Genomic DNA, 25,519 nt, shown 5'->3' on the forward strand with positions numbered 1-25,519 from the left:
TTCAGTGCACGTACAATTTAAAATAAAACCGATATTTATATGATTCATAAATATATGCAATACTTTACACGCGTCACGTTACGTTGTCGCTAAATTTCAAACTACTTCGCAAGGTATTACAGTAACAGAGATTTATTTACTGTCTCCACGCGTTTCACTTGGTAATTATCAAAAAATAAATGTTTGAAAGATCTAAATGAAAGATCGATAATGAAATGGGGCTAGGCTTGTGTTAGTATGAAGAAGTTACCAGACTCAGAGTACCGAGTTAGATGTACCAACGGTAATATCCTTGATAGGGTTCGTTTATTTGCGTTGTAATGAGAGGAAATGGTTTCATAAACGAAGCACGTAATACACGTTTAACCAATGGTAGGCTTACTTCAGTCAGCATTGCATTCGCTCAGGAATACTTCTAAATAACAGATGTTTAAAAATGATTAAGACACAAATCTACATAGTTATGATTGGATGTTTTTATTCATTTTATGAAGTAATAACTACATTTATTACATAGGTAAATGATTCCATGTTATTTATGAATGTGGGCTAACTTCAATTATATCATTATAAAAAAGAAAGTAAAATTTATTTACAAGAATCAAAAGATTCTCCTTTGTGCTTTTTGGCCACTTGGGAATCATCTTGACTCTCTGTTCTTAACATTAACCTGGGAATTCGTTTCGATTTCAAATAGGACATCGTTTCACTTGATGATCTAAAATAAAAATTAATTGCATAATACGCTAGTTTTTTGCTAGAATAAGGGTTTTCCAATTAGAAAATGTGGTATATACCTCGGATGAGAAGTTTTAGGGTCAGTCAACATTTCCGTTGGATTGCTTTCAGTCGAATTGGAACTTGTACATTGAGAATAAGGAATGGTCGGGGTTAGGTAAGTCGTTTTATTAACTATCTCGTTAGTTGGTTCGGTATTCTCCGTTTGATTTGGCATATTGTTACTAATACGATTCTCTCCGTCTACTGCAGACTTCTTCTTATCTTCTACATCTGTCTTCACTGATTTTAGGTCAACATGATTCTCGACCTTAAGTTTTAATTTACCATCTTGTGTAGGAAAGTTTACGGCAGGTATAGTAATATTCTTGTCTCCTTTGGTTGAATTCACTAACTTAATTAATAGTTTCGACAATTCTTCCCTTTTTCTCGTTACGGTTATTTCTTCAAACCAATTTTTCAATGTTTTTATTGGCAATGTATAATTTTTTATAGGATTCTGAAAGAAAATTTTCATGCAACCAAAGTTATTTATTATATACGTATAGTTATTTATTATACAGGGTGTTCGGCCACCCCTGGGAAAAATTTTAATGGGAGATTCTAGAGGCCAAAGGCGAAAATCAAGAATATCAATTTCTTGACTGAGGCTTCATTAAAAAGTTAAATTAAATTAAAAAATTTCAAATAGTTCTAGAATCTCCTATTAAAATTTTTCCCAGGGGTGACTGAACCCTCTGTATAGGGCATGGTCGTACTTTAAAGAAGCTCTCCACGTATTGTAATACATATAATCCGCAATCAGTAAAATTTGATTGCTGAGGAACTTTCAACGATGCGCCTTTGATAGTATCTTTCGAAAATACTTTCTCACTTCCGATTTTTGCAACATATTCACAACTCAAGTAATCCCTTAATGTCGCTACCACTCGTGCTCTACTTGCTCCAGCAAGGGAATCAAATATTAATATGCACGGCCTACGAAAATTAAAATAGAAATATTAAATAAACGTTGATACCGGGAACTTACATCCGCATATACGCCTGTACTTACACTTTTATAATAGCATTTTCCTGTGACAGATTTTGTTCTATTTTTGGCAAACGACTTTTATCTTCTGCCATTTCTGTTTCATCCTAAATTGAAAATTTAGTCAGTATAATAAATGATTTAACTATTTACGATAAACTTACATCATCCTCGCTATCCATTTCCATTTCTTCGTCATCGCCTTCGGCTTCGTCTCTTTCCGAACCATCGTCAGGCTGATCTATAGTTATAGTAGTTGTCACCGGCGCGAGCGTTGTGCTTCCAATTGTAACAGCTTGAAGTTTAATTTCTTTCAATCGTTTGCTTCTTTGTACAGTTTTGCGAACATCGTTTTCTTCAGAACGTACTTGACTTGTAGAAACCTCACCCACTAATCCAGGAAAACAAATAATAGCCAAAAACCAATGAGCGCTGAAACAAATTTTACATATAACAGAGACCTTAACGAAAGGAAGTTACGCGTCATTTCGATATAAAAACTTACTGTTCGTTAATAGGAATTATAATAAAGTCCTTCTCGAATATATTGACATTTTTCGTCCACTTTTGTACTCTTGCGTGTCTTTTTGCAGCAGGCGAAAGAGGCACATTACTTTCAACTGACTGAGTATGTGGACTCGTTAATCGTTTATAAAAATAAGAACTAAACACATGAGTTCTGTGTTGGTCAGATTCCGACAAAACTTCCAATGTTAGATACTTTAAATAGAAGTCAATGATTACGTCGTTCAAAAATTGATCTTCTCCAAGACACAAATAATCTTCAGTGTTAATGGCTATACCACCTTTTGCAGGCGGTGGTGGATATACAGTTATTCTGTAAATAATAATTTTAATTTATTAATATAATAATCTGATATCAACATCTACCTTATAATGCAAATAAACAAATTTATTACGTCTGTATTCCACCATTGACATTTGTATTATTTAACGATGACGATTGACTGTCTTTCTTTGACATAGTTTGCACTTGCGAACTCTGTGAAAATTTAAAATTACGACTAAAAGGTTTTTCAAACAGTAACTCCATAAATACAATCGATATATTTTGTCACTTACATCTTTCGGCGATGCCCGTACCAGAATATCGTTTGCTTCTTTCGAACTTAATTCCTCTAACAAACGCCTTCGTGAGAATAAATTTTTTAGCACTACTTTTGATTCTTCACTTAACTTTTCTGGTAGTAACGTTATCCGTTTATGCGTATGATCTACGCACGAAAATAAAAGAAATTTTACTTTCATTCTTTTGTTTCATTTATAATCATTAAGTATTTTGAAGACAGTACCTTTTCCAGCAGGGTCATAATACGGCCCTTTTGGATCTTGCATTCCTAATAATTCACGAATCATAGCTCCAGTACTAGTACATGTATAAAAGAAAAGCACTGGCATTGACTTCCCAAAATGAATTAGCACTTTTACAAGATCTTGAAACTTAACATCTAATGTCACGAAGCTTTTCTCTATAAAATACGTAAATATTTGTATAATCATTCCGTCATCGACTTAATTTCATAATTATCAATATTAGTGGAACAAAATTACCATCTTCCAATAAAGGTACACCAAATCGTACTCCATTTTGGGAGATTACTACTCTTTCCCGGGGAATATATTTATAAGATCCTATCCTTACTGTCCGACACAACAGAGAAGTATGGGGACACTGAACAGAATTATCTAAAAAAAAATAGTTGATTTTACTCTCTGTGTCTTTATATGCATATATTTCAAATGTAATAAATGCAAGTTCTTCAAATAATACCTTTAAGAATATCTTCGCTCTCCATACTATAGTCAGAACTTATACTAGAAATAGAATTGTTCGTAATTACTGGTTCCTTCTCGAGAATCGTCTCAGTTTCTTCGGTAAAACTATTACTTGGAATATGTGAAAATGAACTGTTATTAGAGCCCTCCGATTTTTTACTTTTACCTTCTTCCTCTTCATCCGACGATATTGTCAAACACTCTGCGGAAGTATCATAGTCAATCGTCAATTTTCATTATTATTTACATTTTCAAGTGCAACACAAATATCTAAATGCACAGTTAAATCGTGAATTAGTTTCTTACCTGGCTCCTTATGAATAGGCCTTGGTTTCACAGCACCCCTTCCTCTTCCTCTTCCACGTTTATAAACAGACCCATCTCGTTCCAATTTCTCTAGTTTTGCTGACGAGTTTCGCTCGTTATTTTTTTTATAAAAAGTCTGAAAAAAATATAATGATATATTTACGTGATAAATCAAAAAAAAATTAATATTAATATTACATCATAATCCTTACATCAACAGATAACATGGTATCCTTTTTTTCTTGCATACCCATTGACATAGGTATGGATTTCACATCCTTCGGTAGTTTTCTTCTACATCGTGAACACCGATTAAAATCGATTGAACTGATGCCACAGTGAGAACAGACGGCAAGCATTCCCTCAATGTATATAGGCTCCTAATTTTATACAAAATATATTGCAGATATTGGGTATGAACCGGGACAGAACATTTTGAAAAAGAATTAGTGTTCCAAGAATTGAATAGATAATAGAACAAACATATGATTTTTTCAGTATTTTCAGTTCTGCAAACATACATCTATTTATTAGCTTACCTCAATTTGTTGCACAGGGTTGCTGTTCTCATCTGGTGAACTGAAATATTTAACAGTGCACCTTAATATTTTTAAATGTAAATTATATACGTAATCTTTAGTACCCAAATATTTAATAAGGAACTTACCTATGTGAATTATCTAAATTAGTATTTACGTTGTCGTGAGAATTATCACTTTCAGTCGTATCATGTGATGCCATAACTGAACCAGATCTAGCATCCACAATATAGTTTATACCCAATGTAGGATCAGAAACTAAAGAAACACTCGTTGACCCACAAAATACAATGTTTGCCTGAAAGTGCAAATATTTATAAAACCAACAATTTCCAAATCAATTCTTCCAATGGCAATGAATCAGATAACAATTCAAGTACCTGCTCTAATAAATCTTGAACCGTACAATCCTCGTTTGGTATGTCAAATGTAATTAATCTTTGTTCACCATTAGTGAACGTAACTAACATTTTTGCAGTATTTCCCTGAATTTGATGCTGAACTATAGTATTTGATGGATTATCAATAACTTGTTGAAGATAGGCAATACTTTCAGACGAATTGTTTTCTGACTCAATTTGCGATGACAAAGTATGTTGATTTGTCAATGTATGTTCTGTAAGTGATGTTAATTCTGGAGATTCTGGAGATTCAATGTCCATACTATTCATATTTTTAGATGGAGATGAAAGCGAAGATTGTTGTTCATATTGAGACTTTTGTGTTAAAGTGGATTGCTTTTGAAATTGTGATTGTGATGTAGATGATGTATGTTGTCTTTGTTGCGCTACATTTGTCTGTTGTCGTTGTCCAGGACAGTTTAATGAACCCTGTACTGCTTGTGGCATAGCGTTCGATAATCGCTGTACATTACTTCCTTGCCGTCTTTGATCTTTTTGCATTTGTTTTAATTTCGTTTGTTCCATTTTAGACTGTTGAGGTATTAATGAATTTTTTGGTATTAAATTGGAAGCCTGAGGTCTAGTAAGAATTGTACTCAAAGAAGTATGTGTTTGTGTAGAAATTGGGGTCACATTTTGTCCAATAGGACTAACTGATTTATTACACAATGAAGGTGTAGATGCTCTGATATTAGACACATTAGCAGTTTGTATTTGAATTTCAGAGTTACTTGTTACATTCACCCTATCAAGAGCACACAAAGATCCAGTCTGTACACTGTTTATTGGATGTCGATTTCTATTTTGATACAACCTAGGTGGTTTTCTTTTTACAAGTCCAGCACTCAATGATGATGCACTCTGTTTTGAAACTGCATTTTCATTAATACTATTTTTCTGCATTTTTATCCATTGTATTTGTTGTCCTTCATTATTACAACCTATCAATGCCTTAGAACCTAAATAAGATAGTATGTTCTTTTACAGTTCTTCTAATAGATGATTAGTGATTTTCTTAATTCAACATATTAAATTAAAGCTCCCTTTCAATTTCAATAAAATTACCTTTATTATCAACTATGTTTCCACCAAGAGTATTAGTATTAACTGCTGTAGTCTTTAATACGCCTTGAGGTGAAGTTAACTCATTTGAATTTGTTTTAATTATAAAAACATTTTGTCTGGAAGCAAAATGTATCATATTAAATGTGACAATTAATATTCTGGAAAATAATGCGAAGATATAATTAAGAATCAATTTTCGAGTAGAAAAGTATAGTGTATATTTTGCATTTCATATTATTGATTATTTAACCATACATATCGTTATTTTTCAAACACATACCAATATAGAGAAGAAACTGTATAACTTGATCTTATTAATTATTTACTGAGTTAGTACAAGCTTCAAAACAGCCTGCAAGTTGATTATGATTGTTTTTGTCGATCATATACAATAGTGAAATGAAGTTAAAATACAATAATTATGTATTATTTTTACAAATGAAGATAATGAGGAAGAAAGGGTGCATTGGTACATTTCTAATTTAATTTAAAGAAACAAAAATATTTTCATTGTAAACTCAACATGATCTGCATACTTTAAACTTTATTTATAAATATTATTATAATTAAACATATTTGCTTAAGCACAATTTTAATATTTTTAACATTCTCATCTAGAATTTTTTAAGGGTATGTGTATAAGGGCATATACAAGTAATTAAAATAAATTTAATATTTCCTACATGAACTAATATTCAAGCATGTTACTATTATTATTTGAATAAACAATAATATTGTATAAAAAAAAATTTAGGCAGAAGTTTTAAATATATTATGCATTGTTCCTAATTTTGTAATATGTATAAAAAAGGAAATAGTTTCATAGTGTATATTATACTTTGTGCTTATATATACTTCATATCTTTCAATAGAGTAAATTAATATTAGTATCAATACATATTATATGATCTTAATAAGTGATTGATAAACTTCTTTCCAATGAAAAAATGATTACACTTACGTTTGTTTGTATTCATTATGTGAATACTTAGAAAATATGCTCACATTTCACATTCATAGAGCTTGCTGCAATTTTTTAAATTATCAAAATACAATATCTGATAATTAAATCAAAGTAGTAAATCAGAGTAGTAATAAAAAGTTTCTTTGAGGCACACGTGTACAATACTATGATAATCTATTCTAAATATGTTTGGTAGCATAAAAAATAAATAATGTGTGCATTTTCCTTGGTAATTTCATTAACAGAAATGTGTTTTGTATAAATATAAAGTTCAAAATAATTAAAGGATCCCTTACTGAAATAAGATAATATTTTCTAAGTTATTCATTCATATAAAATAAACATTCAATAAAAATCAGTTGTAAATATACACTAATTATTTGATTTCTGATAGTCAATTCATTCTAAAAAATTGGATATTTCCCTAATTCTTCAGATCCTGTAATTGGTTTGACCACTTTATCTATAATATTGTTATTATGTTATATTTTCATGTGTGATTAGAAGACTACTTTAAGAAGTGTTCTATAACAAAGTGTTATAATGTATGAAAATCAATAATAATTTGAATTGCTTATTCTGATTATTAAATAAATAATATAATTACAAAATTACTTAAAACAAATTGTTATATACATGAAATTATATATACCTGTTTACAAAATTGTAAATTCAATTAAATATTTAATGTTTACAGTGTCATGTAATTGCGATTATATTACACATTAAAATATATAATTTCACAATGTAGAAAATAAACATAAAATATGCCTTTTACAACCTATAACATGCTTCACAATTGATATTTAATTTTCATAACCAGTGCCACGTACCAATACCCCCTTCTTTTTCCTCAAATATTCAATATCTTTCTGTCTCTAAATGTATATCAATATATGAATGTACAAAATTGAAAGCAAAAAGATATCACACTGCTACTTGAATATTTGAAAAGTTGAAATGCATGCGCACAAATTACCCTTGTTCCAATTGCGTTGTAGAGATTTGATTTCCTAAATTAACTTGCTGTGAAAATATTGATTGCCCACTGTTTTGTGGTGCAGTGGTATAAGTTAAAAATTGCTGAGAACCATTGTCACCATTATTTACATCTTCAAAAACTAACTGAACACTTTGTCCTTCTGCAGAGCAAATTTTCTGTAAATCTTCAAGTGATAACGTACCACTGGCATTGGCCACAAAATTATAATATGCCATATTATTCAAGACTCAACTGCTTGCAAATATGATCTTTTGTCAATCAATGTAGACCAATAGCAAACTGATCAATATCACTACTATACCGGACTACACCAGTCCATCAATATCATATCTGTAGAACGACGAATTAGTATCTGCACAATAAAACCTATTAAAAATAATTTAAAGTTACTCATGATTCTTAGTAGTTCATGTTACAAATCTGATAGTATAATTTAGTAGAAAAAAGAAAATAGAAACATAGAAGCAAATCTTAGAAACTAAAAAGAATTGAGCTAATAAAAAATATAAAATTACTATTACTTAATATTTCGCTATTTGTTTTATGTTTATCACATATATTTTTTAATTTAAATTGTTATACAAATACTTTGAAGAATAGTATCTTGATAACAACAAAACCTTAATAAAATAGTCAGAAATGACATAAAATTAAGACCAATTCATCATACAGATGTATTACAGAACTATATTAATTATTACATTCACATATTTGCAAAAAGTAATTTATTTCTAGATACATTTACATTGAATTGAAATAACTTATGCCTTATATTTATGGCATAAAATTTTTATATATTTCATGTATATTATCACAAGTGTTTGAAAGAAATACATCTTAGAAATTAAAACAAAATTGTCTTAAGCTACTAAATATAGTTTTAATAAACATACAAAGCATACTAAAAACATTTAATTTTTTTTTTTATTGATAAATGAACATAAGGTATAAAATATAACTTCTTAAGTAGTCTCCTATAGAGAATTTCTTTCAAATTACATAATAAATTGTTCAAAGTCCTAGAGTCCTACATTGTTTCTCAATTATTCACCAGAGTTAATATATCTAATAATAATTGTCTATGTACAAGGCAATTTTATGCACAATCAGAATATTTGAAAATTTTTGTACAGCATGTGCTCCAAAGTTTTGAAACATTGACAAAAAATTTGTAATAAAAAATTGCAGTATCATGTGTATTGTGAAATAACACCATTACAACCTGATTACTCTTATAAAAAGAATTGTGCTTCTAAATTATAAAATGCAAATTTTTAAAGCAAAATAAACTTATAAAATTATTACCATTTAGCAAAATTTTAACATGAGTAGAACTATATAAACTAAAAATGCAATAATTATTACTTTTAGATAAGTTAGAATTGCAATTGCATATTATTTTCTATGCTAAGTTTCACTAAAAATAGGTTACAGAATTATCTCCTACAATTATAATGATACAAATGTAAGTTTCATATAATATTTGAATGACTTAAAATAGTTATGTAGCAAGACAAATTTGCTTTGCAATGTTATATTGTTTTCAGTGCTTTTTAAATTAATCATGGCTTTTTTTTACATGAAAGTACATATTTCTTTCTTATATTTTGTACTGACATCAACATGTAATCGACCACTACATGTAAATATATGACTTATAGATTCAAAATTAATCATTCAAGGTAAACAATATTTCAGAATAAAAGTTCTAAATGATATCCCCTGACAATTATACATTGTCTAAAAAAACCAGTGACAAATTATGATTTATGCTTTTAGATTTTTGAACTCTAGAATAGCTCTCATAGAACACACTTTAAATTCATTTAAATTTTGTACAAAACATTTCTGCATTTTATTGTATGTTAAAGGAAATAACCAAGTAGCCTGTCTCAAGTGAGATAACTTGCACATAATAATGAGTTTTATATTTAGTTATACTGAGATACATGCCATTAGTGAATATATAATATGTATTCTCACATAAATAATATATTATTTTCTATAAAAAAAAAAAAAAAAACAGAATTCATACAAAAGTATTATGCTTTTCAAAAAATGAGAAATATAAAAAGTATATATATATTTATGAAACTTATGAAAGTTTTGTTTTATTTCTATAATATTGTTTGCAATTTTAAATATTTGCTGCTTTCATATAAAATCTTTATGTATTCCTTAAATATTTCTGGTATATTCTGTATCTAATGATATTTACTAATTGTATCATCATTAAAAATAAAAATTCAAAGTATCATAAGCATGAAATTTAAATGCAGATTCGATAAATTCAAGCAGCTCAGATTCATAAATTAGTAGATAATGTAAATATTAAAAAACATAAGTAAAAGTAAAAAATAAAATAATTTTTTGCAAAAAATGTTGAAGTATCATAATCAATACCTATCGTTAACAATGTGTTTTGTAATTACTTATTTATAAATAATTGAAAAAATTAACAATGTTATTCATCACTACTTTACATAATATAAATGCATATGTATTAAATACATATTTTAGAGCTATTGCAAACGATAGTGTTAAAAATAAAAGATTTACTGCCATTACAGCTGATGTGAAATGAGAAAAAACTTGCAAAGATTTGTTAGCATTTTCATCATGGCATGTGATATAAATTTTGTTAAAAAATAATTCATAAAGGAACTGAATATATAAAAATTATTGCAATTATTATTTCTAACATTACTGTTGTTGTTACCTTTAATAAAGCAAACTAAAATTTGAAACGGCATTGAAAGGACAAAAAATATTTAAATTTTACGGAATCATAACCTAAAAGTCGGAGAATGAAAATTATCTTCGTTTCTCATATCTACTATACAATAACACTATATAATTTTCACAGAAATACATGCATCGAAAATAAAATAACTACCATGGATTATTGGATATATTTATGATTAAATGTTGAAACGTGCAAGATAAATGGTAGTAGAACCGTTGAAGAGTTTTATCATAACCTTGTTTTAGAGTCGTAACAATATTGAATAAAAGTTATAATGAAATATGATTAAAGAAATTTGCATTTTATTGCACTGTAAAGCGGCTTTATTATTAATTCCGTACGAAAAACATGCGGAATTACTAACTTGGATACGAACCGACGTCTAGTGCACACATTACAAATTTTTTATTAAACTGACAACCATGATACTTACAGTCGTTTGTACAAGATGAAGTAAATATACAATTCCGATTTCAGCAATAACAAATACGTCTTGGATTGTACTAAAATTATTTCGTTATAGTTCGCGTAAGTAAATAACAATTCCAATTCGCCATTTTACGTTACCGTTTACGTGAAAGAATCGCAAAGCAACCGATAGACCGCAAAAGATTACGCCACTGCGTCACTGAAGTAGAGTTTCCGGCTCCGGTTTTCTACGGCTCTAATGGCGCCAAATTTGATATGTCGTGCTAGTAATATATTAAATAACATTGATATAGGAACATAAAACGTTTAATTTACACTTGTAGAAGGGTTAAAAATTAATATAGTATTTTTAAAATGCTTTTTAATAAACAGAAATAAGGAAATTTTATATAGTAATGCAATAGATGAAACAATATGCTGTAACAATTGCATATTAAAGTTCTGATTCAAAACAATTATAAAGTAATATTTAAAATCATATATCCTTTTTATATTTTATGAAAATTGCAAGATTTTCAAATTTTTGAAGATTTAACAGGTTCATAAAATATCATTATTACGAATAATTAATTTATTTGAAAAGGTGGTTACAAATAAATTCAAAGTACATTAACTTTGAAAAAATCTTCTATTCAGTCATATATTCTATGTCTTCTTTATATTTAATATTTAATTTATGGTCATTGCTACTAGTAACATTGTCACGAAATAAAGAAATTAACTGTTGTCCACTTCGATGTAATGTATAAGAACTAAATGGGAAAAAGTTCTCAGCTGTAATTGTTACTGTTTTTTCACTACCAAATATAGGAAGCTGACTCCGCGTATTATTTTCGATTATAGTATAACAATATGCCAATTGATACATCCGTGTTATTTCTGCAAAATTATGCACAACTTCCGGGTGGCAGACTTTTAATGGATTTAACCTACAAGTTATAATTTTTGCTAAATCCATTTCTTGTAGATATAACATATCTGAAAATATATAAAAAAAATTATTCTAATGCATTTTAATTAAAATGAAATGTACTTACATTTCTTTGAATTAGGAAAGTCATTATGCCTTTTAGTAATTATAAGAAATAGTGCTTGGCAGACAGAATAAAATACACTATGTTCTTTATTTTCGTCATGAATATATCTTACGTGATCTTCCATATTAATATAATCGTGTATCCATTTACACAATTTAAACTGTACCGTTTTCACTAATCTATTAAAAATAAGTACATAATAAATACACATATATGTACTACTTAAAAAATCCAATAGTACACAAAAATAACTAATTACCCGGCTGTGATAAAATTTGCTGTAACTAATAAACTAGCAATGTATGCCACAGACGATTGGCGTATAATAGGAGGTATATTAGGATCTGATACTTTATTCCATAACCAATCTACAAAAGCCTCCACAACAGCTGTTTTAAAACTACAAATATAGAATATAATATACTGAACAAATTGACTTGCATGAGTAGGTAATATTACTGTTTCAAATATTTGCAATATATCAAAATAAAGACTTTTTAAAGATTCTATTTGCAAGACTCCCTCAAGAAAACAGGAGTTATGCATATATTTCAGAATCAGTGTCATACACACATCCAATTTATGAGCTATTGGATGTATTTTATCTGTTTCTGTTATATCATTGTCTTCGACAATATTATTCTCATTACCAAATGTGCTGTCGCATTCACTACTATCATCTATTATGTCTTCATCCTTATTATCTGTCTCTAAACGTGGTATGTTTACATCCAATACCATTAACCTAAAAATAGAAGATGTTTAATTTCTACCGCGGTCATAAAATACTATCGCATCACATATTACCTGTTAATAATTAGAGACAGAATATCCGATCGTAATTGAGGCGCATATTCGAAAATTTGAATCAATGCATAAACATAAACTTCATGGGTATGAGTCCCATGAACAATATACGGAAATCTTCCTCTAAGCGATTGTAATAGTAGCTTACTTGACCTAAAAAAAAATCATTTATTCATAAATTATCAGTGCTCACAGTTTATACATAAACTATATATAGCATCTGAACAAAATTTTATTTCATTTAAATATATGCTGAACGTTTATTAGTAATTTCTTACATTGGCACAATTTTCAAAATTTTGCATAGTACATCATGTATGTGACTTAATCTTTGAACATCTTCTTCCCTACACTGTCCAGCTTCCCATTCCATATCATTTTCATCTAAAAAAAATAGAAATGTTAGTCAAAGACAGATGTTTTACAAACATTTACATATTACTCTAAATCATACCTGGTTTAAATTGTTCAACTAAATTATCTATAACATATTTAGCATAGTATATTTGCATACAAATTAAATCTTCCAGAAATGCTTTATAAGCAGACGTTACTTCCAGCGAACGATTTGTCCATTTTAGTTGCAAAAGTGTTTCTATAAATATTTTATGAGTGGGACCAAGCAATGATATACATTGTCTTACATTTGTCAGAAATTCTTTTAAGTCTGTATCCTACAATTAAATACAGTGGAAGGTAATTTGTTAATATTCAGCTTGATTAGATAAAAATAATAAAAATTATTTTAATAGCAATTATGTTTCTACAGACAGGTACCTTTATATTTGAGTCACGTAGAATATGTATTAAATCTTCATAATCTTTAGTTCCATTACCAGATTCAAAATTATAAATAATACTTTTTAGATTTTTTGGAAGTTTGAAGTATACTCTATTAGACTGTCTAATTAATTGTGACCTAACTCCGGGAGCTTTTAAGATCGATGACACACTACTAACTCTTGAAGAAATAACTGACATCTGTTTGAAAAATATATAATATTGAATAAAAACAATTTCTAATGTAAATATCATACAATTCTATTCTAACAAAGTATTTACAAAATTTGTTGTACTAGTATTAAAATTAATTAAAACGATCTAGTAGTGACACTTGCCTTATTTCATAAAATTATTACGCGTGCAAGTAACAAAATGAGGTTATGATAGAAAATAACAAAAAGCTTAGGTATTATTAACTTTCACTTGTATTTACAACTTTTTAATATGTTGATATTTTGTAGTAACTTTGAATTATACGTCTGTTTACATTGTGAAATCGTATTATTATACAAATATTACATTAACGAAAAATATTTCAACATGCGTTCACTAACTCCATGTGGTCAAAGCACATCCGATTTCGACCAATGCCGACTGCCGACAATCTAGATTATCGATTCGTTCTTTCGATATATATTTTAGATAACTCGAATCGTCGATATTTATTTAAACATTCGATTATTGTATTTGCTATGAAAGGTGTTTGTTGGTTATAATCGCATAGGAAAACATAAAAACACATTTGGAATAAATGTTAAAGACGTTGTGTATAAGTTTGCAACTTTAAATTAATAATTTTGTGCATACATCTCGTGTCTCTTGAAATACCGTAAGTACTTTAATTTTCTTTAATAATATTCGATACAAACAACTCCTTTATCGTTCGAAGACTGGTTGGTTGAGTTTATTTCCAGTTGTCGAACGAACTTTTCATCTTTATGTAGTTGTCGTTAGATTAATATTAAGAGAATAACACAAGTAATACTGACGTATAATTTTTATTTCGTTATTTTCCGAAAATTGATATAAATAACCATAGTATCATTTTCGAAAACAAAATTGATAACTCCGACGCCATAATAGAATAAAAATATTTTCATTCTTTCGCACGAAGGCACACAGATCAATTATAACAAGTTTCTAAACAGTCTAGTCGTCTTTGAGTACTTGATTTACAACGAAAGTGAGTTTTCTACTCAATTTAAGAGTTTCCTGTATCTAGTTTTTATCGTTTCTTCATTATCACAATCGAAAAATCGTATCTTTGGATTATGTCAAGGGTTTAAATAGTGTGGTACGTTATTTTGTTCCGCGAGTATGCTCGTCAGTACTCGATCCAGTCGATCCGGCAAATGATCCAGTAGCATTCGCGGCTTTACAGTCAATTCTTTAAATTCTTCCGCTTGTGCCCATCGCATCTCGTATTTTTTATCCTTTGCTCGTTGTTTCTTGCTAAAAAAAAAAAATAAGCAACACGTATAATCACGCGAAACTATGCTAATACTAATAAGATAACAAACCTCTTTCCTTCGGACTGTTTTCTCTCAGGCTTGCGTCTTACTATGTGAAGTATTTTGCCTGCTGTATACAATTGTACATTCGTAATCCTTCTTTTCGCAAAGTCTCTCTCGTATATATTATTTTCCTGCAATCCAGGGAAAATGTTATCGCGTACCCCTTCACTTTCACGCGTAAAAAATGATATAAAAAAAAACTTAATTATTTACTTCTATTCTCGACTCGTATCGTTCATTAAGCAAAGGCGATCTTCCCACGGAAGTGGTGATCACGTTGCAGTTAGACCAGGTCTTGTTTAGATCATTTTCAGGAATACCAAATAACATGTAGCCCAGTCCGTTTAAGACCACTCTATACTGAAAAGATAACGTTTATCGTGTTAATTATAAAGATTCGTACAGATCGTAAGTTTGGCATTCCTGTGCTCGTTTTAAAATGTTAAAACCGGGATTGATATTTCGTTAGGGTAGTTAATGATTTTTTTTTATAAAGTTGTTCGACACTACGATGCATATTTGTGCTGTAGGTGCATATTTTATCCACTTTCTCCATTAGAACGGTATACGCGCGAGCCTCAGTTTTAAATCAAACTCGCTATCTACTTCACTTTCTAGTAAACTGGGAGTCTTGATTTTACTTTCCCGGCAGTTATTGAACATTCCACGCAACAGAGTGGAAGTATTGTTTCAAATTTGTCCATCTTCTTCGACGCGTTAAGAAATTTTAAAGATTGTACCTTGGGCAGTCGGCAGGCACGAAGTCTCATGAGCATAGATGTTCTCAAATTTTCTATAGAGTGAACACTTAGTCTCATTACCAAGTCATTCCCAAGTCCTATCGTTACGACAAATTCTTCCGTTATTTTAGCAACTTCTCGGGAGACGAGGCCCGCTGATCAGAAAGGTTTTTTCTAATTAAAAAATCCTTCTTAAGAGTAAGAATTTGTAACAGTAATTTAACCAACAGTTACTAGTGTTTTTAAAGTATGTACCTGGCGTGGAGAACGCATAGACCTTTAGATTTGGGTACCGAGGTCGCAGTAAAAATCCCAAGAGAATGGCTAATCCAGCACCTAGGCTATGACCTGCAAATAAAACAATGTTAGAATCAAGTTATTGTCACTAGATCGTTTCTAAATTTACCTGTAAGTATTAAATTATAACGAGGATTCATAGTGAATGCGTGTTCTAAAATTTTGTTATCGTCCAACTCTTTTAAAATTAACTTTGCGCCAATTAGCATAGCTCTGTGCGCCTGCAAAAGTGTAAAAATGTACAATGTAGGAATGATTTACGCCTTTACGTTACGCGGAATATCTCGTGTATCTCTAAAAATAACATAACACATAATTTACCTGTAATACATTACAAATGCTTACCATTGATCCTGGTGGAAGACCTTCGCATTCAAAAATGACGGAATCCGCTGTAAAATCTGTGATCAGATCACGTAACGATAGCGAACCTCGTATAGTAATGACGATACTGTTAGTTTTATGGTCGTCTATTACAAAGAAGGGTACCTGAAAACATTTTACATCATCTCCGGAACGCACAAACAATCAAAAACTAATCACGAACCTCGCACAAACGATTCTTGAACGATGCATATATAATATCGTCCGTGGACAAGTCCGATAAAACTTTCACACCTGCCAAATAGCAATAGCAACAATTGTCGCCGGTAATTGCGGTACGTTTTCTTCTGCAATTAAATTCCTTTAATCAATTAAAATATTCTATTTATTGGCAAATATAAAATTCATTCTCTCACAGTTACCGAAAGCAAGTGCAGTAGGTCAAATTATGTATAAGGCGAAAATATCCGGTACACGTGTACGTGTAAATGGCGATTAACCATCCGTAAGAAGCTATTGAAAGTTTTACGTAATGAAGTGCGTCCTCTAAAGACATCCAACTAGGCGCGTCCGACATAATGGCAGACAAATCTATAACAAAAATATGCTGTAATAATTAAACACACCGTGCATACATTAAACCAAAAAGAATGATAATTAGGGTAGTAGTTTCCTCCGTTTATGATGTTTGAAAGTTTGTTTTATAATGTCTTAATTAGGGTTGAGCAACTCTATGATATAATATCTGCAGGCCCGTATTCCGTTCGAAGGTGGCCATTTCGAGCACTTCCTGTGAGAGTAGGCAATTGCATATTACTGGAGTATGTATTTACACGAATGGCTACGTTCGAGAACAAGGTCAAATATGTGAACTATATGTATGACCGTTTCCTATTGTTTCTATGTCTCTAAAATCTAAAGTTTATGTTTATTATTATTACCAAAAAACGATTCATTAAACAATATTGAGTAAAATAATTCAGTTGAGGATTGAAGCAGGCAAATATTATACCGTTAGTGTATCGTGGACGAACGAGGAGATTCAAACGTCGCAATTCATGAGTTTCACGCTTTTGTTGAATTCTCAGCAAAATGCAGCCCGCCATTACATCCGAGGGCACCAAGTCCGTTCCGCGGAATAGAGCGCCTATTATATCTACAAAAGAGTATTTGCATTATTATAGTATAGAATATGACCAGACTAGATGGGTGTAGTGATCAGAACAATTATAATATCTTTCCAATCCAATGGAAAATGGTGAAGGTTTGCTCGATTTTAATTTGCCTTCAATTTTGAACAGTCTGTTCAATACTTTTAATATAATCAAAGATAGAGTGATCAGAACAATTGTAATATCTTTCCAATCCAATGGAAAATGGTGAAGGTTTGCTCGATTTTAATTTGCCTTCAATTTTGAACAGTCTGTTCAATAATTTTAATATAATCAAAGATAGAGTGATCAGAACAATTGTAATATCTTTCCAATCCAATGGAAAATGGTGAAGGTTTGCTCGATTTTAATTTGTCTTCAATTTTGAACAGTCTGTTCATTAATTTTAATATAATCAAAGATAGAGTGATCAGAACAATTGTAATATCTTTCCAATCTAATGGAAAATGGTGAAGGTTTGCTCGATTTTAATTTGCCTTCAATTTTGAACAGTCTGTTCAATACTTTTAATATAATCAAAGATAGAGTGATCAGAACAATTGTAATATCTTTCCAATCCAATGGAAATTGGTAAAGGTTTGCTCGATTTTAATTTGCCTTCAATTTTGAACAGTCTGTTCATTAATTTTAATGTAATCAAAGATAGAGTGATCAGAACAATTGTAATATCTTTCCAATCCAATGGAAAATGGTGAAGGTTTGCTCGATTTTAATTTGCCTTCAATTTTGAACAGTCTGTTCAATAATTTTAATGTAATCAAAGATAGAGTGTTCTGACTACTGGTCTAGAAGAATCTTTATAGTACCACTATGAAAAGGACTTTTCGTTATCCACGATCCAATTTCAGTGTGGCAGGAGGACTCTTTCCAGGCCAGCCGTACCTATGTCTCACCAGCGCAATGTTGAAGAGTTTCGTCAGCTTTCTCGTCTTTTCGTAGCCACCAGAGGAACTTCATTCTGCGAAGCCACATGCCCGAAACTTTCGTATGCTCGGTTAAAGTGTCCAGATCTTTGTCAGCCAAGGAGCCTAGAGGGTCGAAGATCAACGCTAGACCAAAGATAGTGAGACCTACGAGGATCCAGTCGAAAAGCACCAGAGCTTGGACGACGCTGGTCGTGTAGTGATCGTAACCGCACTCGACTCTATCTCCGAACATCCATAAGCTCCCTAAAACGTTCCAGAATATCTCGGGTAGAAGCAGTAATATCCTGTGGAATTGCGAAAATATTTCACTCTTGATGGGAATATTTTAAATGAACTTTAAGAACAATGTATATGCTTCGACTATACGATTGTTTCCAGAGACAATATTTGAACGAACATTTTTACTTTGACCCCGAAGATATTTGGTATTTTCTCGTTATCGAAAAGAACAAAGTCCGCCATACGAGCCAACCAGTTCGACTAGTTAAAGATTAACATTGCATTTCGTATTTTCTGAAAAACTTGATGCATATGTAGATTTGAAAGTATACTTCTGACAGTCTCTTTTGCTTGTACCTACATTACGTGGAAGTCGTGAATCGTATATGGCGTGTCAATATACATACGTGTCGTTGGAGATAAAATTTGAATTACTGATTTTTAAAATCAATGGTAAAAGAGAGACTTTTCCTATTTTGTAGGAGACAGTGTGTTAAAAAATGCATCGATATCTATGTATACATGTATACTTTGAAGTATATCATCCGAGATGGGTGGGATGTTATTGTTGGAGGTTGAAAACAAATTACATCACTAAATCTCATAAAAAGTTAATCCGCCATTCTGAAATGCAATGTTAAAAAAGTCAACAACGTGAACGGTTCATCGAAAACACAAACCGGTTCACAAAACAAATCGTGCAATATGTCGGAATGAAAATCAATCTTCTATTTAAAATGTAAATTGCTATGTTAATTTCAAACGCGTACTCACTTGACTGTCAAGAGTGGTTCAACGTATTTACGAGCGCGCGTTTCCATGATAGATCCTTTCGCGCTGTGCCTAACAATGATGAGCATAAAGAATATTGTTACGGCGAGAAACGCTACTTGTCCTAAAAGGTACACGCGAACCAATTCGCCGCCTAATCGACAACTCCATGTGTACTGGTAATATCTACCGCAAGCACTTCCAATAAGAATTAACCTGTTAACAGAGCAATTTATACCTAATATTTAACCACGTTTTTCAGTAATAATATAATAACAGTGTCTCTAAACTATGAAAGACCGATAACGCGATTCGCTTCAATTATTCACGAGATATCGAGTAAAGAAAAACAAACTTATACTCTGAAATGCTAATTTGAAAATATTGACCCAGGTATTTAACGAGCACCTTATAAATTTTTATTTTACATATGATAAAATACTATTGATACATTGTACATATGTAAAATATATTCGTAGCAATTGCGTGCATGATGAAGTAACGCGTAATGGAATTAGAGATCTAAACGTGATTTTTTGAATTTATGAAATTTTAATCTTAGTTTCCTTGCACATCGGTGTGTACTTACCACACGGTTCGAATGAAAATTTCAAACAGACCCGGATATACTAGATCATCGGTCGCAGCTAGCCATTTTCTTCCAAATAGTTTTATCGCAGGCATTTCTCTGTAAAGCGTACGATGACAATAGAAATGAGAGACTCAACATATCGAAATTGAGTGTAAAGAATCGCTTGGATACATTTGCAAGCTCGATATTTAGCTGCCAGATGAGTAAAATGATCCATTTTTTAAACGTACGATAACAGGTGATAAAAAATATCGGTCTGGTGGGATTTCAAATATTCGAAGGATATTCGCGGAAGTAATCGAGTTACAAATGTACAACAAATCTCAGTTCTACTTAATGTCCGTATGATTGTATATCACAAAGTAGCTCAAAGAATTTCTTTAAATTTACGTTCTCGACGATTGGTGATAACACAGAATCTTGAACGGAATTCATCATTATCTTCGATTTACTGTCTACAGGGTGTTCGGCCACACCTAGGAAAAATTTTAATGGGGAATTCTATAGGCCAAAATAACACGAAAATCAAGAATAACAATTTGTTGATGGAGGCTCCGTTAAAAAGTTATTAACAATTAAATTCAAAAATTTCAAATCGTTCTGGAAAAATTATTTTCGTTTGCGGGGGTCAATTACAATCATTTTTGGTGAAGAGACGTACCCCTGAATTCCTTCCCAGTTTCGAGAAAAAAATTCGAGAAGGTGTGAAATTTTTCAAAAAATTAAAAAATTTCAAATTGTTTTAAAAAAATTATTTTTAGTTGCAGGGGTCAATTGCAATCATTTTTGGTCATTAGACATACCCCCGAATTCCTACGCATTTTCGAGAAAAAAATTCCCTACCGAAAATATAATTCCAGGCCAGAAATGTTTGCCCAAAATTTCATGCGAATCTTTAAAATGTCATAACTTCTGAACGGATTGACGGATTTTAATGTTTAATAAAGCAAACGACGCGTATTTTGCTAGAGAATATGTAGAAATTGTAAAAATATTCGAAAAGTTGATCCTTGACCCCGAAAAATGAGAAAAACCCCATAAAAATGGTCCAATTTTCAAACAACCATAATTCCTACAATAGTGAATATATTTCAATGAAACCTTTTTCTGAAGTAGAGCTTACCAGTACCTACAAAAAAGTATTAAACAACTTTTCTGTGGGGCGTTAAACAAAATTATTAAAAATGAAAAATGAATTTTTAAGAAAAATCGACAGGGGGTAGGTGCTGAAATTTTTCGACGAAAAAAAAAAATTTCAAATCGTTCTAAAAAAATTATTTTCAGTTTCCAGGGTCAATTGCAATCATTTTCTATTAATACACATACCCCCGAAATCCTACCCAGTTTCGAGAAAAAAATTCGAGAAGGTGTGAAATTTTTCGGCGGAAAAAAAAAATTTCAAATCGTTCTGAAAAAAATATTGTTAGCTGTGGGGGTCAATTACAATCATTTTTGGTGAATAGACATACCCCCAAAATCCTGCGCATTTTCGAGAAAAAAATTCAGTACGGTCGGAACTTTAAACGTTAATAACTTTTTAACAAAGCCTCCATCAACAAATTTGTATTCTTGATTTTTGTCTTATTTTGGTCTGTAGAATCCTCCATTAAAATTTTTCCCAAGGTTGGTCGGACACCCTGTATACAGAGGAATGTAGAATTTTGTGAGATTTCGAGAACCGAGTATGGATCAACTGCAATGCATGTATTTCTGTGATCGTGAACCACGGATCAGAGAAAGCGCTGAGAGAAAGTCTTTGTCTATCCTACATCTGAGATTATTGACATAACGTTCCGTCGTTCGTAACTGGAGGTTATCGGTCGTTGAAAGATCTTTTTAATTTTTATTTTGAGAACAATTTGTCGGATTTTTAATTCTGCGTGATTACCACTGACTCTTATTCGTAAAACTACGATGAATAATTAAGTAATTACGCAGTAAATATCATTAACCGCTCCTGGACATGATTTTTATTCGCTTTTACATTATGACTAGATTTATTCGTTTGCAATGTTAATCGAACGCGACTCTGTTGCATATTTAATCGCTTTTTCTCGTGAAACCTTCGATCGCATGTCATACAAGGATAGTCATCGATTATTTCACAATACCACTTTGACATTGTTTCCTTTGGGGTTTCGCGTCGCATCGATTAATATTTAAACGTTCTAAGGTTGTAGACCTTCTCAACAAAAAAGATCACAGGAGAGCTCGAATCGTGTCATAATCGTTCGATGTAATAATTCCACGGCAATTTAACAATGTCGCAGACGTATACGCAAATAATGACGCGGTTGCGTTTATAAATGCATACTCGAGGTAATTCGCATCTACCTAGAATTTATAGGAAAATTCTACACGTAGAATTAATTTCAATTTTTCAGACACCTTACCACAGAAATGTTTTAGGATGCTCGAAGAACTCGGAACCATTCGCAATATTCCAGTTTTCACGATCACTTTAGTCCCTCGGGTTGTCACAGTGGAAAATGGAAAATAAATGCTATTTTAAACGGGGAAGGACTGTCTGGCGTGCAACGCGACTCATAATCGCGTTCGAACGCGATCGATGCTCGATTGCCGCGATCCACCGATCGACGGAGACTGTGTCAGCACCGAAAACTGCTGAAGCAAGCACGAGGAAGAATGCGAGCGAGCGCTCGCGTGGCCCCCGGGGAACCACCGGTGGACAGAAAGAACCGGCGGTGTGCAAATTAGAAAAAAACTGCAATCGGCCCCGGCACTCGGATCGGCGAACTGTCCACACAATGCGCTCGGAAACCCGTTCACCTTGTTTCGTAGCACCCTACGCTGAATCTCACGAAGCTGGTTGGCGGGGACTGTCCGGCTCGGCCAGAACTTTCCCTTCGTTCCTCTCGATAACACGTTCCTCCACTTACGAAAAAAGCAATGACTCCTCGCGGGGATAAAAAACAATGGTAGGAGCAGCTGGGCACGCAGGTGCCCCTGTATCCCGCGATTGCGGCAACCTCGAGGCTCTACACGAAAATTATGAAACGAGATTGGCTACCGATCATTACGTTACTCTCTTCGTTGATGCTGCGTTCGACGGAAATTACTTTCCATTACCACGATCTCGCCCACGAGAAGGTTGCTGTCAACAGCGACCCAAAGGAAGATAGATGGAATCAAATTTCCTTCGATCCTTCTTTTTACAATACAACTTATTAATAATATGAAAGAAATCGGAGATCCTTCGACCTCGTTTTCCATTGCATGCATTATACTTTGAGTAAAAATTATTAAACACGAAATAATGTCGATCGCTGTCGTTACAAGACACCGTCGAATGCATATAGTTTCGCGTCATATTAAGCATAATCTATTTGATTATACGTCGGTCTATTTCATAAAGTTAACCTAAAGCTTATTTTTATAATTGAGAAGGGATCTACTATTGTATGACAGACTGCACTGCCATCTACGGTAGAACGCCCAAGCTTGCCGAGAAATCGTTCGTTGTCGTTGTTGCTAGATGGTGGCGCCAAGCGAACGCTATGGCGTTCAAACATTATAGCGTTGATTTCATCGTAATCAAATCCAAGTCGAAATCCTTGCAATACCTGTTATCCATTTTTGTACATCCACATCGCAGACACGGTATTTAACAGGTATGTATCCACATCTGCTGCAACTATAAATAATACAGATGAAAAAATGGAAGAAAAAAGTAATGGTATCTCAGGGTGTATTTTGAAATAACGAGAGCAACACGATTCAACGAACAATATCTCCAAATCATACTATATTATTCGCCAGATACTCGTGGCTCTCTACCTACGGTACAGAAAAAACGTTTAACATTAAAAGTTGATAAATGTTTCCACTGTATTCGATTCAGAGTCAGTGAAATTACACTCTCGCACACTCTCTTGATCTTTTTCCATCATTCATTCGTTGATTCGATTATTTGCTTTCTGGGCATACTGGATGACCCACATAGAACGCTACAAGCTATTTTCTTGAGAAAATTCTCTTTCCGTATTTTACAGCACATCGAGACATTTTCTCTAATACACGGGGTACAGATGTCTGACAAAGTTTTGCATAATTCTTATAACGCTTATTTGAAACATTTCTCATGTTTTGCACGATAGAAGAAATACGATCAAAAAGTATCCTCTAAAAAACTAAATTTGCAGCAGGGATTAAAGCGAATCAAAAGCAACATGTTTCAAGATAGAAATCACTTTATTAAATATTCAAAACGATTGCCTCGTACTTGTAAACATTCATCAATGTTGTTAAACATACTGAATATTTTCCAATAAACAAATTTTTCTATCAATTTCTTCGTCGCTACTCTTCTCATTAAAAAAGTTACTTCGAATGGAAAAAAACGCAATCGAGTCCGCTTTACTGCGTAGAACCAAGGGAAACAATATTCCTATTTCACGGAAATAAATTTTGTATCTTCGCAAAAGTATTTTTCCTAAAGAATATTAGTCTAGATTACCTAGTTCGATTAATTCTTATTAGACGGTCTTCGAATAGTTTCAGAATAAAATTTCAATAATAGATAATTAAAAATAGCCCGAATAAGGTTATGTTTAGATCCGTTTTAATCGGGAAAACCGCGCTAGTTTATCGATAATGCACTCGCGAATATACAACGAGGAATAGAATATTTTTATCTTTATTAATGGATAGTACTTCCGTGCATCGTATTTTTTTCGTTTAATATTAACGACCACACGAGTCGAGGACAAAATCATTCTCTATAACCGGGGACTACTTGTATTTTCCGTTCGTTGCAAAATACGAAAGTGTTTCAAATAAATGTTGCATGTGTGTTTAAAACAACTATCCTGGAATGCAATAATTGTATAGCAATGAGGGAATAAAGGCTCCCTGGTTTTCTGGGATGGTTGGCAGTGGTAACATACGTATATTTTACATTAGAGGTATTCGGTAAACATTAAAATATGGAAAAACAATTTTACAACTGATTCTAATAGTTTCTGAGCAAAATAGCTTGACATACTTCGTGCAACGCTTCGATTATGTATGTCAACGTACACACACGCACACATATATGCATACATATCGATATGTGTGCCAGTACAAATACATATACGTAAAATAATCAACTTTTGCTTGAATCTCACGCGTACGGTAATCATACGATTACTTCTTTCGTTTTCATTTATACACATATACATGTTTTATATATACCTCTACATACATATATGCATACGCATAGACGCACATATACGTATGACGTATTATAATAATACACTATGTCGCATATAAAAAACAATTACTTATAGTAGAATACAAGATTGTTTCATACATATA

General features: G+C 31.8%; 3 protein-coding genes across 9 annotated transcripts; all 3 read right to left on the minus strand.

The window, feature by feature from the left end:
* Positions 1-261: 261 nt before the first annotated feature.
* On the minus strand, positions 262-11,194 carry LOC143349590 (uncharacterized). Of its 5 annotated transcripts, XM_076780936.1 has the most exons (20): positions 11,023-11,194; positions 7,820-8,209; positions 5,877-5,992; positions 4,791-5,770; positions 4,539-4,708; positions 4,411-4,450; positions 4,084-4,251; positions 3,872-4,007; positions 3,561-3,767; positions 3,341-3,475; positions 3,082-3,258; positions 2,852-3,003; positions 2,689-2,771; positions 2,274-2,606; positions 1,933-2,200; positions 1,793-1,875; positions 1,497-1,716; positions 798-1,237; positions 597-718; positions 262-415 (listed from the first exon to the last, which is right to left on the minus strand). In XM_076780936.1, coding segments are annotated over exons 2-20 (4,071 nt in total). In that variant the 5' UTR covers positions 8,059-8,209; positions 11,023-11,194; the 3' UTR covers positions 262-413. The 5 variants fall into 5 exon arrangements, with proteins under 5 accessions (XP_076637051.1, XP_076637053.1, XP_076637050.1 ...); XM_076780938.1 differs by lacking the exon at positions 262-415 and having other exon boundaries at positions 455-718; positions 5,202-5,770; XM_076780935.1 differs by lacking the exon at positions 262-415 and having other exon boundaries at positions 455-718.
* Positions 11,195-11,589: 395 nt separating this feature from the next.
* Tif-ia (RNA polymerase I-specific transcription initiation factor RRN3 homolog Tif-IA) lies at positions 11,590-14,223 on the minus strand. The gene is made up of 8 exons (XM_076780406.1): positions 13,981-14,223; positions 13,640-13,843; positions 13,317-13,536; positions 13,141-13,246; positions 12,863-13,015; positions 12,315-12,800; positions 12,056-12,234; positions 11,590-11,996 (listed from the first exon to the last, which is right to left on the minus strand). Exons 2-8 carry the CDS (start codon positions 13,841-13,843, stop codon positions 11,647-11,649), a joined length of 1,698 nt encoding a protein of 565 aa, XP_076636521.1. The 5' UTR covers positions 13,981-14,223; the 3' UTR covers positions 11,590-11,646.
* A 401-nt stretch (positions 14,224-14,624) lies between these two features.
* Positions 14,625-23,043, minus strand: LOC143349468 (diacylglycerol lipase-beta). Of its 3 annotated transcripts, XM_076780749.1 has the most exons (14): positions 22,594-23,043; positions 20,198-20,296; positions 19,612-19,824; positions 18,586-18,902; positions 17,533-17,676; positions 16,943-17,111; positions 16,744-16,867; positions 16,542-16,685; positions 16,306-16,417; positions 16,155-16,247; positions 15,900-16,054; positions 15,373-15,519; positions 15,166-15,290; positions 14,625-15,097 (listed from the first exon to the last, which is right to left on the minus strand). In XM_076780749.1, the coding sequence occupies exons 2-14, from the start codon at positions 20,290-20,292 to the stop codon at positions 14,920-14,922; spliced, it is 2,016 nt and encodes a 671-aa protein (XP_076636864.1). In that variant the 5' UTR covers positions 20,293-20,296; positions 22,594-23,043; the 3' UTR covers positions 14,625-14,919. The 3 variants fall into 3 exon arrangements, with proteins under 3 accessions (XP_076636864.1, XP_076636867.1, XP_076636865.1); XM_076780752.1 differs by lacking the exons at positions 20,198-20,296; positions 22,594-23,043 and having other exon boundaries at positions 18,586-18,861; positions 19,612-19,750; XM_076780750.1 differs by lacking the exons at positions 19,612-19,824; positions 20,198-20,296; positions 22,594-23,043 and adding an exon at positions 19,016-19,106.
* Positions 23,044-25,519: the final 2,476 nt, after the last annotated feature.

The sequence above is a fragment of the Colletes latitarsis genome, chromosome 13 (assembly GCF_051014445.1).
Source record: "Colletes latitarsis isolate SP2378_abdomen chromosome 13, iyColLati1, whole genome shotgun sequence".
Lineage (NCBI taxonomy): Eukaryota > Metazoa > Arthropoda > Insecta > Hymenoptera > Colletidae > Colletes > Colletes latitarsis.